This window comes from Spea bombifrons, chromosome 7 (assembly GCF_027358695.1).
Source record: "Spea bombifrons isolate aSpeBom1 chromosome 7, aSpeBom1.2.pri, whole genome shotgun sequence".
In the NCBI taxonomy this organism is placed as follows: domain Eukaryota; kingdom Metazoa; phylum Chordata; class Amphibia; order Anura; family Pelobatidae; genus Spea; species Spea bombifrons.
Genome location: NC_071093.1, coordinates 133,709 through 152,975, shown reverse-complemented (window position 1 = coordinate 152,975; position 19,267 = coordinate 133,709). Strand labels below are relative to the sequence as shown.

Sequence of the window (19,267 nt, the reverse complement as noted above, 5' to 3'; positions counted from 1 at the left end):
ATATTAATCCAATAAATAGTGAATCCACCAGAGAACAAGCAGGTTTATAAAATACAGAAATAATATTGAAAGTTCCCTAAAAACGGCAGCTTCTGGAGACCCCGACCCCCGATACGCCGAATCAGATCAAGGCGTCTGTGTCTCAGACCGTTTCAAATGTAAAATCCTCCATTCTAAAGAAAACGTCTGCTTTCTCTTTTCGTTGTATTTTAAGGCAGTTTAAGAATGCAAAAAACAGAATGTTGCAGAATCTTGTAATACCTTTTTTATTAGACTAACAGTATTTAAAATAATAGACGAGCTTTTGGGAGTCCTCCCTTTATCAAGTCAAACGCATTTCCGACCAAGCAAGTGAAAAACACCGTTTATTGTAGAGCTGAAACAACGAATCGATAAAATCGATAATAATCGATAACGGAAATCATCGATAACGATTTCCGTTATCGATTAATCGAGTGATCAATTCGTTGTTGGAGCACTCGGCTCCTTTTACTTACCTCCGCGAGCGTTCCCCGCTTCTGCTACACGCTCTGCAGTCTCCGCCTTCTAGCTACGTGACGGATGTGACGCGTTCCGGAGGTAAGTATTCTTCATGTCTATGTGAACAGATCGCACAGAGCCACTCGCACAGAGCGAATCGCTCTGTGCGAATGGAGCCACTCGCACAGAGCGGTTCGCTCTGTGCGAGTGGCTCCACTCGCACAGAGCGGTTCGCTCTGTGCGAGTGGCTCCATTCGCACAGAGCGGTTCGCTCTGTGCGAGTGGCTCCATTCGCACAGAGCGGTTCGTGAGTGTGGGTGCAGGGCAGAGTGGGGGTGGGGGTGCAGGGCAGAGTGGGGGTGGGGGTGCAGGGCAGAGTGGGGGTGGGGGGTGCAGGGCAGGAGACTGGGTGCAGGGCAGAGTGGGGGTGGGGATGCAGGGTGTGAGTGTGGGTGCAGAGCAGAGTGGGAGACTGGGTGCAGGGCAGAGTGGGGGTGGGGATGCAGGGCAGGGTGTGAGTGTGGGTGCAGGGCAGAGTGGGTGCAGGGCAGAGTGTGAGTGTGGGGGCAGGGCAGAATGTGGGGGCAGGGCTGGGTGCAGGGCAGAGTTAGAGACTGGGTGCAGGGGCACAGTGCAAAGTGCTGGGTGCAAAGTGCCAGTGCTGGGTGCAAAGTGCCAGGGCTGGGTGCAAAGTGCCAGGGCTGGGTGCAAAGTGCTGGGTGCAAAGTGCCAGGGCTGGGTGCAAAGTGCAAAGTGCTGGTGCAAAGTGCTGAATGCTGGGTGCAAAGTGCTGGATGCAAAGTGCCAGGGCTGGGGCAAAGTGCTGGGTGCAAAGTGCTGGGTGCAAAGTGCCAGGGCTGGGTGCAAAGTGCTGGGTGCAAAGTGCAAAGTGCTGGGGCAAAGTTTCTTGAACAGTAATAGTCCACCTCTTTTCAGAATGTTTGGGGTTATTTTGTTTCATAAATATTGTGTTTGGGTTCTTGTACTTTGAAAATATTGTTTTTTATTACATCATAACAAAATTAAAATGTTAATGTAAATTTTAAGTTGTTTTTTAACATCCAGTTCATTAAATTCTTTTAAATAAACGAAAAATTTGCATATTGTTTTTTTTTATCCGATTAATCGATTAATCGAAAAAATAATCGGCCAACTAATCGATTATTAAAATAATCGTTAGTTGCAGCCCTAGTTTATTGGATTACAAGATTCTGCAACGTTCTGTTTTTTTGCATTCTTATACACGGGACTAATACGGCTTCCCCAAACAAAAGGCAGCTTCATATATCACGACTTTCCGTAATACTCTGCACTGATATACGTGACGGGGGCATCCCTCCCGACATGTCAAGTGTTTTTGTTTTAGGGGTCGTGTTTAGAGGCGGGACTGGGGCGTGGTATCTGTGTAACTGGGTGGGGTGTCGGGGAGGAGAGAGGGGCATCAGGGGATTTATGCCACAAAGGGAGTCTGGACAAACTAAACGGGGGCTCTTGGCAGGTATGCGCCTACCTTTGCAGTGCAGTAGGAAATGGTGATTGGACGGGCTGAAGTTGGCGTCGAAGTACGTGCACTGGCCCCTCGCAAACCCGCAGGACAGACAGTGACGATGCAAGAGGCCGGAGATCGAGACGCTGGAAGGAGAGGAATGAAAACCAATGAATATTTGGGCCTTCATTCATTCGCCGCTGAGCACCCGGCCAGGGGCTCGCAGGGTTAAGTCCGCCTGCCACAGTTTTTACCTGTAGAGCTGCCGTCCTCTGGGGGATCCCTCTGTGCTCAGGAAATACCTGTGGAAAGACCTTTATTCAGATGCTGAAGATGTTTCCATAGAAATTCCACCAATTTATATTAAATGTTATTACAAACGGACTATAACTTTTTACTTTTGTCTAAAATTCACCCAACTGAGTTCACAGAAAGAACCCGGATTATACCTAAAATGTCTGCAATACCCGGCACTTTGTCGGCCCGTATATAATGTATAGAGACAGCCCCACCTGTGCCTGCGCGGTATATGGCACGGGGTATACGGCACGCGTTATGCGGGATACGGCACGCGGGATGCGGCACGGGGTATGCCGGATGCGGCACGGGGTATACGGCACGTGGGATGCGGCATGGGGTATGCGGGATGGACTCACAGTCTCTGCGCGGCTTCGTCATACGCCAGGATCCTTATCACCTCCCAGCTCCCCGACGTCAGGTGCCGGATGCCGACCACGTCTGTTTTCACCTGCAAGTTACAAAATGTTCCTGATATGAGAGGATTTACCCCACCTCTGTGTCACTGCGGGGCAGATGATGTATGTCGGGGAAATTCATTATCTGTATAAATCCTCAGACATCGGTTTATAAACCGCTCCACGCTAACCTTATAATCGCTACATGCAGATCCCCTGCAGCTCACTAGCTGCACGCAAAGGACACGTTACACGCTTTGGTTCATGCAGTAAACGTGTTTCTGTCCCCTCCGCGGTAATAAACACGCCAAAAGGTCGCTTCCCGTGATTTATTAATCCGAGGAAGACAATTTCCGATTCCCGCGTTAATCACAGAATCTTTTTATGGCGTGAGATACGGATCATAAATCACCGGGAATTGGCTGCGGCCGGTAGAAAGGCCTCGGTTACAGGAGATCCTGAGAAGGTCCAGATAAAAGACTAAATGAACCCAAACTCCTCAAAAGTCTTTGGGGCGACCTCCACCACGGGCCGGGTCACTGAAAGGAATCACCACATGATACAACCCCTCCGTGGCCAACGTGGCAGAGAAAGAAGCCATTCCTCACCTGGACGGTGAACATGGCGATGTGGTGGAACTCGCCGCGTCCTCCTTGTTTCACCGGCACCGTGAGGAAAAACTTGCTGCCATCTTTAGAAAACACGGGCTCCTCGTTCTGGGGGGAAAAGGAAAGGCGCCGGGTTATGGCTCGGGCGCCGGGTTATGGCTCGGGCCCCTGGGCAGCATCCGACTCTCTGTCAGCCGGAGAAGGGGCTCTACCAACAAGGAGTCTCACCTGCTTGGACAGCCAAATATCCGAGATAATTTCATATTTCTGCAAAACAAGATAAAAAATTAAAAAGAAAATGCAGAAGCGGAAAACATATCAGAAATTCTCAGTTTCTAGAAGTGTTTATTTGCCCCCAAAACGCCCCATATCCAGTAAACTCGCTCCGCGTCTGGAGCTCTTATTACAAGAATAACAAGACTTATCGGCGACCTTCCCGGCCTATGATCCCTATCTGGGGCAAATAACCAGCACTAATTACCCCGAACACTCCTTATGATGTGGACATATTAATCCCTTAGATAATTAACCCTTTCTCAGCCACTGTGCGCTCTACAAGACAGTCAGCCCTATATAGGGATTCTCCCTTAACTGTTTAGCTGCCAGGGAATCTGTGAAGTGTTAAGGAAGATGACCCACAGGGCAGGAACATGTTCTAGATCACCATGTTTTTAGGGGCATCATAGGAGCCAAGAGAGAGGCTTAAGGATGGAGAGCAGACCAGGGGCTGGTGGTGAGAATCATTCTGATGGCTGTGGATCCATGGACTTGGCCTCTTTGTCCATAACATTTGGGGGTGTTGAGGGTCCGACACACTGGACTCCCCCTCTGGTGCCCTCACGACGTCCACGTGGGGCCAGCTTTCTGTGCCTCATACTGAACGCTGCTGCTTTCTGGCCACGGAAAACAGAGAGATCATTTCCATAAATCCGGCCATCTCTCTGGTTCTCCGGCAGCGAAATCTCTTTCCCCGAAATCCCTGCCGTTAACGGAGTCAGAAATACTAATTATTCCTGTGGCTTTTATCGCACTTTTCTCCGAACACAATGGAGGAATTCACAAGACGGTCCCTGCCCCCCTTCTTTATACATCTCCCCGTCCCTCTCCTCCTCCACCATCTCTCCACCGCTCCCCCTATCTTGTTTCAGTCTCTCTTTCCATCTCTTTTTCTACCCACTTTTCCCTCCCCACCGTCTCCCGTGCCTTTTCCTTTTACAGGCGCTGTAAGGGTTAATGCCGGGTTAACTCCCTTCCAATATAATTATAATCCTCAGCATTCTGGGGCATATTGCAATTTATAGCGACATATCACCACTTATCACAAACATATCATGACATATCACCGTTTATCACGACATATCACCATTTATCACGACTTATCACGACATATCACCATTTATCACGACATATCACCATTTATCACGACATATCACAAACATATCACGACATAACACCATTTATCATGACATATTACCATTTATCACGACATATCACAACTTATCACGACGTGCTGTAATATCACAGAGCCGGATGTCTCGAAACATAAAAAGCCCCCATTTGTGAACTGAATTTAGGGAGATCTCCCTAAAGATTATTAACTCCACATTTTCTGTTCTTTTTTACTAAAATCTATGATTTTAAAGATAACGGGGGTGGGGGGGCGTATATTTTAAGCTGTAGCTCAGCGTTGATGGACCCTTTGCGTGGGGCATCGCCGTCGAGATGCACATTATTTCGAGGATTCAGAGGAATTATACCGGATATTTCTGCCACGTTTTATTTTCTGCCTGCGCTTTTTCATGCCGATCCCTCGTGAATTGGGTTTATTAGATGGGAAATTGGATCAGGTCTCTGAAGCCCCCGACTCGTTCAGGCGAGGGCAGGCGCTATATTTACCCCGGCCGGGAATTGCCCTTACTTTGCTGCACGCTCCCGTGGTGGTCTCGCAGACCGTCAGCAGCGAGATGTTCTGCACGCGGTTTAACCAGCGCACCACGGTCTTGGTGTTGCTGACCCATTTCACCATCGTGATGTAATAATCCCTGGAAAGGCACAAAATGCACAAAAATCACATTCTGTAAATATATTTAAATATTAGAAGTAAAAATATCGAAAAGGCTCTCGCAGGCCGTATTCAACAATCACTAACATTCTGAACCACCAGCTTCACCTGCACCGGGTAACGCCAGGGGCCGATATGGGCCCCTGAGGAATGGTGTAACCACGGTCATTGTCTATAACCGCGCAGGGCGTCTGTAACCGATTCGGGCGTCAGTAAGCGTGCAGAGTTACCGCGCCGGGCGTCCGTAACCGCGTCAGGAGTCTGTAACCGCGCAGAGTAACCACGCAGAGCACCGGTAACCGCGCAGAGTATCCGTAACCCGCGCGGGCGTCCGTAACCGCGCATGCTCTCCTGGCACCGCTCAGCGCGTGCTTTCCACTAAATACCTGGATTTCAGGCTGTCGGGGGGCATGAGCTCCAGAGTGTGAGTCGGTCCATAGAGATTCGTCACAAGCAGCTTCACCGAAGGGTTGGTTTGTCCTGCCTTGGAGATCGGACAGAAAGAGAAGAATCAGATGGAGGCCGGCGGCTCCGGGAACGCCGGGCATTTCTTTAGTGAGCTCGGTGTCACCCGTCGGTGGATGAGGGTGAGCGGGGCTCGTGAGCTGCCTGTTATTTATTAAATCGCACCCGGTGAAAGGTCAGTTTGAGGTCATTTTATTACCCTTCGCACGAGGCTCCATATTAACCCTTCTCCCCATCACTTACCTTGGGATACGGATACTGCTTCGCTTTGGGATACAGGCTGCCGGTGAACTGCGGAATAATCATATTGGGGACCGAGGAGTCGTTTATCATTAGGAACGCCAACCTTTCGCCATCCGGGGACCACCAGTGGGCGACGTGACTGCGCAGGATCTCCTCTGCAAGGAAACCCAGGACATGTTATACCATGCTGCAATATAACCCCGCCCACCGTGCGGCGGAAACGCTTCTGGTACCGCCTCTGGTATAAGTACCAGGAACGCCCGGGCGGGAAGCGAAGAGATGTCAGAAAGTATTTTGTCCTTTTTGTATTTTACATGAGAAGCGATTGAATTGAATACGAGCTTTAACGGGTTTTATGTGGTCAGGGGACCTCTGTGGCCCTCACGGTACAAGGCGATTAGACAAGACTCACCTTCGTACAGCCAATCAGAGATCCCGTTATAAATGATTCCTTCCTTCCCGGAAGATGTCAGGCGCAGGGAGCTGCTCTTCACGTCCCGCTGATAGTAAATATTATTCTCAAAGATGTAGATCTAGGAGCAGCGAGAAAAAAGCCGGAAGAATTAATGCAAAGAAACTCACTCCATACATACGTGTCTCCCAGAACACGGGGGGAAGGGCTCCTCGCTTCATACATACATGTCTCCCAGAACACGGGGGGGGCTGCTCGCTTCATACATACATGTCTCCAAGAACATGGGGGCTCCTCGCTTCATACATACATGTCTCCCAGAACACGGGGGGGGGCTCCTCGCTTCACACATACATGTCTCCCAGAACACGGGGGGGCTCCTCGCTTCATACATACATGTCTCCCAGAACACGGGGGGCTCCTCGCTTCATACATACATGTCTCCTAGAACACGGGAGGGGGGCTCCTCGCTTCATACATACATGTCTCCCAGAACACAGGGGGGGCTCCTCGCTTCATGCATACATGTCTCCCAGAACACGGGGGGGGGGCTCCTTGCTTCATACATACATGTCTCCCAGAACACGGGGGGGGCTCCTCGCTTCATACATACATGTCTCCCAGAACATGGGGGGCTCCTCGCTTCATACATACATGAAGAACACGGGGGGGGGGGCTTCATACATACATGAAGAACACGGGGGGGGGGGCTCCTCGCTTCATACATACATGTCTCCCAGAACACGGGGGGGGCTCCTCGCTTCATACATACATGTCTCCCAGAACACGGGGGGGGGGCTCCTTGCTTCATACATACATGTCTCCCAGAACACGGGGGGGGCTCCTCGCTTCATACATACATGTCTCCCAGAACACGGGAGGGGGGCTCCTCGCTTCATACATACATGTCTCCCAGAACACAGGGGGGGCTCCTCGCTTCATGCATACATGTCTCCCAGAACACGGGGGGGGGCTCCTTGCTTCATACATACATGTCTCCCAGAACACGGGGGGGGCTCCTCGCTTCATACATACATGTCTCCCAGAACATGGGGGGCTCCTCGCTTCATACATACATGAAGAACACGGGGGGGGGCTTCATACATACATGAAGAACACGGGGGGGGCTCCTCGCTTCATACATACATGTCTCCCAGAACACGGGGGGGGGGCTCCTCGCTTCATACATACATGTCTCCCAGAACACGGGGGGGCTCCTCGCTTCATACATGTCTCCCAGAACACGGGGGGGGGCTCCTCGCTTCATACATACATGTCTCCCAGAACACGGGGGGCTCCTCGCTTCATACATACATGTCTCCTAGAACACGGGAGGGGGGCTCCTCGCTTCATACATACATGTCTCCCAGAACACAGGGGGGGCTCCTCGCTTCATGCATACATGTCTCCCAGAACACGGGGGGGGCTCCTTGCTTCATACATACATGTCTCCCAGAACACGGGGGGGGCTCCTCGCTTCATACATACATGTCTCCCAGAACATGGGGGGCTCCTCGCTTCATACATGCATGTCTCCCAGAACACGGGAGGCGGGCTCCTTGCTTCATACATACATGTCTCCCAGAACACGGGGGGCTCTTCACTTCATACATACATGTCTCCCAGAACATGGGGGGGCTCCTCACTTCATACATACATGTCTCCCAGAACACGGGGGCTCCTTGCTTCATACATACATACATGTCTCCCAGAACACGGGGGGGCTCCTCACTTCATACATACATGTCTCCCAGAACACGGGGGGCTCCTCACTTCATACATACATGTCTCCCAGAACACGGGGGGGGCTCCTCACTTCATACATACATGTCTCCCAGAACACGGGGGGCTCCTCACTTCATACATACATGTCTCCCAGAACACGGGGGCTCCTCGCTTCATACATACATGTCTCCCAGAACACGGGGGGCTCCTCACTTCATACATACATGTCTCCCAGAACACGGGGGGCTCCTCACTTCATACATACATGTCTCCCACAACGGGGGGTTCCTAACTCCACACATACATACATACATGTGTCCCAGAACACGTGTCTCTCAGCACCCTATCAATTTCCAAATTCCTGGCCGGCGTTAATGATCTCAGCGGATATCACACGGGTTTTTCTGCATCGTTGTAACGGCGGTGTGGGTGTCGGAGCCGATAATAACCCCCCCTGCTCTAAACTGGGCTGATTGCAATTATCTCCCATTATCCAGATTGCCTTCCCGTGTTTTGGCAGATAATTGAAAGTCTCTGCAGCCTCAGCAGCGCATGTTGTATGAGGAGAGTTCGCGCGATCAGCACTCGGACTAATGATTTCTAACCTCTCAGCCACGACGATGAGCAAATAAATTGAAAAAGGCACCAGGTGGAACGAGAACGTCTCGTCTCCCTGCCAGGAAGCGGCTGACGGGTCCTGCGATGCCAAGAATCCCCCTCGCCGCGCTCCGCTGCCCCCTGCTGGGGTATTTCCCGTGCCATGAATACATTAGCTCCTTCTGCCCGTCTGGAGCATCCATAGCGTTTGCCAAATCGCAGCTCCGGCCACAATGGCCGCTCATTATTTATCCGGAAAAATGTTCTCTGGAATCGTGAAATTTTCTCATTAATTTAGCTAATGACGAAATACCCCGACGGGGCAGTTATATTTCTCCTCAGCCCAATGAAAATAAAAATGGCTTCCGGAAAAGGGTTTCTTTTTGCTGGTAGGCGTATTATTTAATGTTAGGAATGGCGGATGGGATCTCCACTTATTGCCTCGTGTCATAAAACTGGTACCCTGTATGGGGTAAGTGTGTTCTAGAGCCGGGGGCAATATGTGACGCAGGTTCTAGGATTGAATAAGAACATTGGATATATTAATATTTCATTGGAGCATATACAGGAGGCGGCGTAATGACCGGGCAGCGAGGATGTTACAGCCTAAAGGTGCACCGACGGAGTAGTCATTACAGTGGAGGGCAGCTGGATGACGGACAAAAGAAAAATGAAGATCATCTGGCGGGATTGTTTATTGAAGTGCGGAAGACAGAGAGTCGGTGAAGCTTAACGTGTTTTGCGCCCCAACTGGCGCTCGCTCATAAGCTCACAGGGTGGTGCTGCTTGAATAGGGGTAGATATGTGGGATGCATGGGGTAGGATGGAGGGGCAAATAGGAGAGCAGAGGCTGGAGACAGGACATTCAAGGTGTGCTTTTTGTCTATATATGTGCCAACTGTCCCAAATAATACCCTCGTCTCCTGTGTTTTGATGGCTTCTGGTGGGGACTGAGCCGAGCGGTATTTCACTTTAATCAGGACTCTGGACCGACTGAAAGCTCCGTGACGCAGAGGCAAAGGACGCGCAGGAATCGTGGCATCTGAAACGGTGTGGAGAGAACAGCCCCAGGGACCCACCAGCAAGGGCGCTTTCCGCGGTATCTGCCCTGGATTTGTCTCCCGAGTCTCCAGCCCGTAATACAGAGAAAGAGCCGCAGACCCTCGGTGTACAGCGTACAATCCGCGCACCCCCAGTCACACAAATAGGGGATATGGGAAGGGCCCACGTTAGTGATGGGAGGAGTAAGCGGAGGGGTTATGAGGGGTGATGGGTGGGGTTATAAGGGGTAGTTATATTGAGTAATAGAAGCTTCTCATTTATTATAAACTTGCAGAATCTGTCCAGTCAGAAGTAAATTCACATGAAGGTACTCACCAGCTGTTGCCCCTTAATACCCCACTCTGCATGTTGTAGAACCGAATCTTCCACCTCTGGAGGGTTTAACTCCCAAACTTCCCTTAAAAAGAAGTGTTTGGAATGATTCACATGGGAAGGGACTGCTCTGGAAGTCTCGGGATTACAGGGGTCTATTTCTTACCTTGTCTGAATGTTGTAGATGACGTAGGAGGCCGTGAAGGAAGAACGGAAAACCTGCAAGGAGAAGAGGAGGAGAGTCGCTCACCGAAAGCAGCAACATAACTAGTTAATACGAGCCATTCACGGCACTCAACGTGTTAAATTAGTGTGGAGCTGTTTATAGACAGTTTACAGGGTTTGGAAACTGCACCAAACTCGGGGCTCCTGATGATGGTTATTCCAAGTTGGCTTGGCTCCTGGGGCAGAAGGATCCTCCCCATGGGGTATCTATCCATCTATCAGTCCAGCTGTCTATCTATCTATCCATCTATCCATCCATCAATCCATCTATCTACCTATCTATTCATCTATCCGTCTACCTATCTATCCATCCATCTATCTATCTATCCATCCATCTACTCATCTATCCTTCTATCTATCCTTCTATCTATCCATCTATCAATCCATCTATCTATCCATCTATCCATCCATCCGTCTACCTATCTATTCATCTATTCATCCATCTATCAAGCCATCTATCTATTCATCTATCCTTCTATCTATCCATCCATCTACCTATCTATTCATCTATCCATCTATCTATCCATCCATCCATCCGTCTACCTATCTATTCATCTATCCATCTATCTATTCATCCATCTATCAATCCATCTATCTATCCATCTATCTATCCATCTATCTATCCATCTATCCATCCATCTATCTGTCTATCCATCTATCCATCCATCCATCCATCTATCTATCTATCTATCCATCCATCAATCCATTTATCCATCCATCTATCTATCCATCCGTCTATCTATCTATCTATCTATCTATCTATCTATCTATCTATCTATCTATCTATCTGTCTGTCTGTCTGTCTATTATTGATCACATTAATGGCTCTTTATTGGTGGAAGCAGATAGGGCCCCAGCATGGAATTGTGGAGCCAAACGTGATACCAGTTTAAGGCTGTATTTACCAATATTCAAATCTTATTGATGAGATAATTAATATTGGAAAATATCTCCAGTAGATCCAGCACCGGGGGTGACATCCCGAGACATCTCCAAGAACCCCTAAACGCTCCCAACCTGATCCCAGGAACCCTCTACTAATCATCCAATCGAAGGGACTTCACAATAAGAGGATCTCGGGATATTCTGGAAGGGAATCTGATCAGAAAATGACCAAAGCATCACAATTACCGCACTCAATCAGCATCAATAACCGGCCGGGATCGGCAGCGACTGCACCGGCGGCGGATAATTTATGGATATGAAATATCTCTGCCCGTAATCCGCAAAGCTGCCAAGAAAATCTTAAATATGAAGGAAAGACGTGAAATCGCAGCCAATTCACTGGAAAGAAAATTTGTTACAAAGAAACACAACAAGAATTGAATTTCCCTCAGCGATTCGGCGCCGCGTCCGCCATTATTTCCCGGAGATTAATTGTCTCGTCCATGCAGTCATCTACACGGCCGTAATTAGTTTATTTTCATTTCAAGGAGAAACACAATGCAAATTATACGCCAAAAATACGGAGAAAAGGTAAACTGAACACAGAACGGATACAAGAAAAAGCCTTTTATCCCAGAAACACTGCACAGATAAAATAACGGAGAGAGTGCAGGCGGGGAGGGGGCAGCGAGACAGGCAGGAGAAAGAGACAGACAAGAAAAAGCCCCGGCAGATCATGCCAAGACGCCTGTAAGTAGGAACGAAGTCCCCAGGGGAGGAACGTAAGGTGATACGCGATCTACCAACCCCCCACCCTACAGAAAATATAAAATGATGTATAATATATATAACCGGGGGCTGGTTCAGAAAAGATAAATCCAATGGCAGCAGATTCTAAAACAGAAATTTAGGAACTGACGGCAGATTAATATAAAAAAATGTTTAATATACTCCTATGCACCAGCTCCCCCAGTGGATGGAGGATGTAATGCATTCTCCTTCGACTTGAATGGATTTAATACTTCTTTTAATAATAAATAAATCTATATTCCATATTTAGCCTTTTTAAATTAAATATTTAGCAATTTCAAAAATTGCTAGTTGTGGTCGAGGACATTCCACTCGTTTGCCCTCGCCCGTAACTAGCAAACATTAACAAGCAACTGGTATTGTCAGCCCTCTCAGTCTGCAATCTGGATTACCGATACCGGATCAGTCCAGTACACGGGGCTAAGCGGAAGAATAGTCAGGCGGTCCAAGGTCTTGGCAAGCAGCGTCAAAATCCTAATGTGTCGGGGCAGGTAGCAAGAATCCTAATCCAGGGATCTCGGATATGTGAATGTATGTATGCGGTGTAACATGTATGTGGTAACATGTGTGTGGTAACATGTCACACGTGTGTTCACACATACATGCACAACCTAATAATTTAATACTAATTATTTTTTTCTCAAACAGCGTGTGTCATCCCAACCCACGCGTCGTCTGTTCCCGGGATCCCAACCAATACAGAAAACGACTCAAAGGACACAAGAGAATCGACAAAAACGAACACAGAAAAATCAGATAAAAAAACACCAAAAAGAAATTAGTCAACACGTGCGGCGCTCTGTCTCATTCTGCTCGATAATAGCGCCTTGTGAAATAAATGGGATCTTTGCTGTTAATGTCTCTCCCCAGACGCCGATGATAAAAGGACGTCTCTCATTAAGAATAAATTAGTTCTCTCCAATCCTCCTGACATCGCAAAACAGGGCAATCGCTCATTCGGTGGCGCAGCCGGAGAGTCGTTCATCACGCCGCCTCGTATTTGTATTGAGAATAGAGTCTGCCGGCCGACGCGGGGAGAAGAAGGAAGCGGCGCATTTCTTACATTATAACAAAATGTGGAAGGACGATAGTGAGAGGGATGACAGGTTACTGAGGAGTCCCTGTAACCCAATCGTCCTCCCTCAGAAGAACATTCGACACCGCTGGAAATGGCAGTTTAAAATGCGTCGGGGATCCTCGCCCTTCATCACATGGAAGGTTGAATTGGAATATTTGCGCGGCCTTAAATCTGTAAAAAGGAAATTAGCATTCGAGGGGAAAACACAAAGGCCGGGAAAGGCTTATTAACCAAGAAAATGAAACATTCAGTCCTCAGCCATTCCGCCGAGAGACGAACGGGCGAAGGGTGGAGGCTGCAGCTTCACTAAATGAGACAGGAGAGCGGGGGGCCGCACGCCGCTTAACCCGCGTGTTTCCAATTCCAGACAATAACAAGCGAACGGATCTGGGGCGGCCGGAAACTCAACAACACGCCGAGGCTGCAATTACAAGCGCTGCTAATTGGTGGTGATGAAGGTGAGCGCGGAGCGCTTGGACGGCGGCCGGGGGGAGATTTATGGATCTTTCATCAGTGACTAAAACACTGAGCTAATAACGTTGAATTATTACAGGACGGGAGCCAGCGGCGGCGACCGGAGCCGAGAACGCGTGGGATTTGGTTAACAGCCCAAGAAGGTACACGTGAGCTTCAGGGTGTGGTTGGGGTGTGTCCAGGGTGTGGCTGGAGGCGTGGCCAAAAATCACCAAGACTTTCAGTTATTATGGAAAAGGGAAAGACAATAAATACCAAATATTGAGCTTTTTACATGATGAGCAGCACATTGCGCATGTCCGGTAACCGCCAATGTCCGTAGCAATGCCAACACCACGCGGCAATCTGGGGTCTCCTCCCCAAAACTGGGTACCTTTGGAATGCCTTGGAAGGCGGTGACTTCCAGACCCACCTCATAGAGGGACAGTTGGGTGGTATGGGGCAGGAACAGAGCCCACAGGTCCAACACCAGATTTAAAAGGACATTAAAGCTGCAGAAAACTGCAAATCCCAAAATGCTCAGCCAGACACACACACTGTTCTTTTAGGCTGATGGCAGCTCTAATCTGGCGTTATCTGGGGGGCTGCCAATGGCCCCTCGGCGAGCGCAGTCTAACAGCTAATGTTTCGGGTTATTTGCACAATATATTGGTGTCCCGATGACACCGAGGAGATTGAAATGTTTCTCAGTCTCCAGAACACTTTGCTTCTTCAGACTTTGCTTCCTTTCTTGTTGCGTTGCAGGCGCATTTAATTAAACTCCGACACCATGCGCCGAAAAGATTAAGCGAACTTCTAATGCAAAGAAAATAAATCTAAACTTTACATTTTTCATTTCATCAAATGTCAGCGCGGGGAGGATTGTAATGGGATTTTTATGACTCGGATTAAATAAAGGAACCTCTTTTCTCGTTTGATCTGAAATCTTTGTAAATGGATTGCGCCTGGGGACTGAAATGCGCGTTTCTAGGCTCAGGATGAATGACCCCCGGGGCAGGTCACCCCGCATGGTGCTGTACACTCATCACGGCCAGGAGCGATATTACGGCGCTGGCTGAGTTCCAGAATATTACCCGTGATTACAAAATAAAGAAAAACGCGTTTCCCTGTCTCTGCGCTCTAATCACAGGTCTCTGCGCTCTAGTCACCGGTCTCTGCGCTCTAGACACCGGTCTCTGCACTCTAGACACCGGTCTCTGCGCTCTAATCACTGGTCTCTGCGCCCTTATCACCGTTCTTCAAGCACTCTAATCACCGGTCTTCAAGCGCTCTAATCACTGGTCTCTGCACTCTAATCACCGGTCTCCATGCACTCTCGTCACCGGTCTCTGCGCCCTAATCACCGGTCTATCGCTCTAGACACTGGTCTCTGCACTCTAATTACAGATCTCCATGCAATCTAGTCCCTGGTCTCTGCGCTCTAATCACTGGTATTCAAGCGATCTAATCACCGGTCTCCATGCGCTCTAATCACCGGTCTCCATTCGCTCTAATCACCGGCTCTATGCGCTCTAATCACCGGGGTCTATGCGCTCTAATCACAGGTCTCTGCGCTCTAGTCACCGGTCTCTGCGCTCTAGTCACCGGTCTCTGCGCTCTAGACACCGGTCTCTGCACTCTAATCACCGGTCTCTGCGCTCTAATCACCAGTCTCTGCGAGGATGCATCTGGGACTCGTCTGCAGAGAAAGGTTAAGAACAGCAGATTGGGGCGAAATCCCTCACACTCAGTGACATTTGGGAAATCTAATTTATTGCTATTATGTAAATCTCTGCAATCTTGGGAACCGGGTTGAGTTTAATTATTTCCCAAAAAGCCTTCGGGATAAAAAGGAAGCAGAAATCTGCAGATCATCTCGCCAAACGCTCGCGGGAGAGCAAACGGAGAAAAACGTCAGAAAATATTCCCAATCCTCGTTAATATACAGAAAAAAAGAAGAGTAAAATCTTTCAGCTCCCTGGAGGCTCCACCTGCGCATGGAGAGACCTGAGCTCCGGCAGAAATACAGGGGTACCACAGGGGTATTACCACCTTCACAGCGGCAAAAATACCCCGCAGGGCGCAGAATACAATCACTTTTCTTACATATTGATTGGGGATTTTTGACTGTTGTAGAATATTTTGTGCCGTCGGCTGACTGTCAATAAACGTCATCCGTCGGAGCTACAAAGTCATATAAATTCTGATTAATTCTGAGGGTGAATCCCACCAAACATGCGCCATCTCCACGTCTCAACACCTCGTAAAAGAATCACTCATTACAGAAACCTCTGCCGGTCGGTGATTTGGGGGCGTGGTTCTGGAAATCTCATGTTCAGATTGGCTTTGATTGAATGTATAAATCTATTTCCAGGGTGTGACACGCGGGACCCCCCATGTCAGACGCAAGACCCCGATCCGTCCCCTGCCACAGTATCAGGACTCCAACGCCAAAGTATCCCGACGGGGCGGCTTCCGGTTACTTGTGATTTAGTGTCGAGCCCCCGGGGAACCCCCCCTCCTGTTCCAATAAACGGAGGTCCCTCGAATCGAAGCAGGAATAATCATTTCAGTTTTTTTGCGTTCCCGAGTAAATTGTATGATAAAAATATTTCAAGGATATTCGGCCCCAACGCTGATCATTTTGTGGCTGCAGGATGCCGGCGCCTGCCGGCCGGAGCCAAAATTAACTGGAAATGTTTAGAGTAGAATTTTCTTACATTTCGGTGTTTACGGGAAATATTTGCATTTTCTCCAAAAATATTTGAAATTTCCCAGACTTCTTAGTTTCCCGGACCCGCTCCGGTGGCCGGTCTGAGGGACGCGAGTGCAGCAAACATCCAATAACCAGTAACATGAATGAAATAATAAACGTCTTACCGGTTTGACGTCGTACGCCAGCAGAACGTATCTGAGATCCGGGGACACCGAGTATCGAGACGCTTTGAACGTTACCTGCAAATACAGACAATGAAGAAACAAAGTAACAGGCGATCCCTGAGGAAGAAAGATTAGTACGCAATGAGTGAAGGTGAGTACATTGAGTACACTGTGAGTATGGGTTGGCACTCTGAGTACAGGGAGAGTACACTGTGTACAGGAGTACATTTAGAGTACAGGTGAGTACACTGAGTACAGGAGTACATTTAGAGTACAGGTGAGTACACTGTGCATACAGGTGAGTACACTGTGCATACAGGTGAGTACACTGAGTACAGGAGTACATTTAGAGTACAGGTGAGTATACCATGAGTAGAAGTGACAAACTATGAGTACAGGTGAGTACGCTGAGAATATAGGCCGCTCATCCCCGTCTCCACCACCTCTGCCCATGTGCCAGGAGCTTTAGTTGATTTGGAAGTGGTCCAGTATGGCGTGTCTTAGTGAGTGCAGACACAGGGTTGGATGAAGTATGTGTAACAATGATGTATAAGTGAGCCAGCGCTGGGGGTCTGCGCATGGAGCTGTTGCTCAGGGAGGGCAGTTTCTGTAGAGTTCAGTAATTACACGAATATTCTGTTTGTAAACTCGCTATCGAGTAGAAATGTTTGCGCAGTGACTCCCGCCCGCCGGTTGCCCCTTGAACAGCTAATTTTGGAGTGAGAAAATGCCCAGAACGGCCCACGATAAATGAGCAATAAATGAAAACGCATGAAAGCAGAGGCTACGAGTCTAAAACACGGGCACAATCTATAAATTCCATCCGCTTTATGAGATTCTAACGTCACCCGATAATTCCAACATCGAAGGACGCCCACTGGCCCCGCAGCTTGGTTATCGGGGGTCCTGGGAAGTAACTGTTCCAGGCGAGGACATGTGGATCGCAGACACTCACATTACTGAATCTGCAAGTTGTTTTGCGAGTGTAAGCTCATGCGATCTGAGTTGAGTTTGGTCAGCTGACTTAACCCTTCACTTGACTGACCACTTGACCTCTTAGTGAATAGACTCATGAGAGGTTTGTGAGGGTAAGAACTCTCACACTGACTCTTAGCACAACGCAGAGATAATATCCGCAGTCTCTCCCAACCCCCGAAAACCTCCCGACCAGAGACAGAAAATCACTTACAAACGTGGAGTTTTCCAGAAGCGCCGCCGTCTCGTTTGTTTCCGCATTGAATCTGAAGACGGAACCGTCCCGGTCTCTATACACAATTTCATGATCTAAATAAAGAAGAGACATTTACTCCAATTTACCAAATCAATGACAGAATATCATAAGAATTATACTTTAAACACCACGCAGGGGGTAGAACCCTGCCTCTCGCTGCCCACCCTGCGCCAGATGCTCCAGGGGGGCACCGCACTACACCGAATGGGGCATTAACACATCGGAGCTAGATACAGGAACAACGGGAGGCAAATTCATCACATTCCCCAAATCAATACTAATTCCAATATCTATCGATTTCCTCCAATTATTGATTTGCCGGGGGCGACACAGTTTGTTCGGAAGCCCGGCTGCCCTCCGCGCATGCGTCCCGGTCGCTGCAGATTACAATATTCTGAATTTTCAGATAAAATCGATAAGTAAATCAGTCCGTGGCCCCCAACGCGTTAGTGGCTCGTGCCGTAAATGATCATTAATGACGGCGAAGACTAACGGCGATCGTTACTGACCCCCTCACTCCCAGCTACCCGGACCCCTTGTCTGAGGCGGAAGAAGCTGTTAATCTTCCTGATACCATGACAACGATCTCAATAAAAACTCATCGAAAAATACCGGCAGAGACATAAAGTCCGAGGAGATTTTATTCAATGTTTTTATATCGTAAGCGGAGCGCAGACCGGCAGACGGGTTTCGCTTCACAATACTCCGCGTTATGCGGCTCCTACCGGCCGCCGGGAATGGCTTCTCCTCCTGGCCCCCGCACCAGGCACCGGCCCCGGGGTAGCTGCGGGCTCTAAGGCCAGGGCCAGAAGGAAACGAGGCAAAAATCAGGAAGCCCTCGATACATCAATACGCTGCAAATACTCAAAACATGTGGGTCTTTGATGTAAAGCAAATGCACGCGTGTGCCTAGCGTGTACATGTTTACTCAGTGACACCCGCTATCGGGGTCTCACGTAAAGAGCGATGGATAAATCTGGTTTGAAATCCTTCGGGACGGGGAGAGTCTGATCCCTCAGCTCTAATCTCGTTATTATTGTAAAAAGAGACTTTATCTCCGGGCCGCGTCTTTAGAAATAATAACGGTAATTTTCTAATGCGAAATAATCATTTTAGTGCAAATATAACATTTTCATCGGAAGAATCTTTTTTGGGGAAAATGAATTGGTGAATTTCTAAATATTATCGGAAGCGCTTTGAGAAAGTGAAGTTCTACATCGTTCCCGGCACAGCGAGGGTCGTTCCAGCGGCGCATGTCCGCGCTCGCTCACTGATGTCCTCTGATGACAAAGAATGTGTGGAAAGGGGAAGTGGCTGACGAGAAAACTCGTTCAGAAGCAGCCCCGCAGACGCGCATGCACATTACAGTACAAAGTACAAAGCGCTCTGACCCCTGATTATGTCCCCTTACTTATTAAAAGCCCACAACCACAGACGAAGGTGAAGGCGCCTCTTACGGCTTCGTTTCCTAGAATGAAGAATTCCCGGAGACGACGTCTTAAGTGTATATTAATCTATTGTCATTTTAAGAATGATTCCGTGTAACCATGGAGACGAA

The 19,267-nt window shown here is 48.8% G+C and overlaps 1 protein-coding gene across 1 annotated transcript in view; it reads right to left on the bottom strand.

Annotated features, from left to right (window-relative positions):
- DPP10 (dipeptidyl peptidase like 10) overlaps window positions 1–19,267 on the bottom strand; it is a 39,740-nt gene that overhangs the window by 5,194 nt on the left and 15,279 nt on the right. Inside the window, exons 4-16 of the mRNA XM_053471931.1 lie at window positions 17,668–17,762; window positions 16,479–16,553; window positions 10,314–10,366; window positions 10,151–10,232; window positions 6,452–6,572; window positions 6,040–6,194; window positions 5,718–5,815; window positions 5,188–5,311; window positions 3,498–3,536; window positions 3,270–3,377; window positions 2,623–2,714; window positions 2,221–2,268; window positions 1,991–2,112 (exon numbers count right to left, since the gene is read on the bottom strand). Coding sequence (XP_053327906.1) covers window positions 1,991–2,112; window positions 2,221–2,268; window positions 2,623–2,714; window positions 3,270–3,377; window positions 3,498–3,536; window positions 5,188–5,311; window positions 5,718–5,815; window positions 6,040–6,194; window positions 6,452–6,572; window positions 10,151–10,232; window positions 10,314–10,366; window positions 16,479–16,553; window positions 17,668–17,762 — 1,212 coding nt within the window. The remainder of the gene's footprint in view (window positions 1–1,990; window positions 2,113–2,220; window positions 2,269–2,622; window positions 2,715–3,269; window positions 3,378–3,497; window positions 3,537–5,187; window positions 5,312–5,717; window positions 5,816–6,039; window positions 6,195–6,451; window positions 6,573–10,150; window positions 10,233–10,313; window positions 10,367–16,478; window positions 16,554–17,667; window positions 17,763–19,267) is intronic.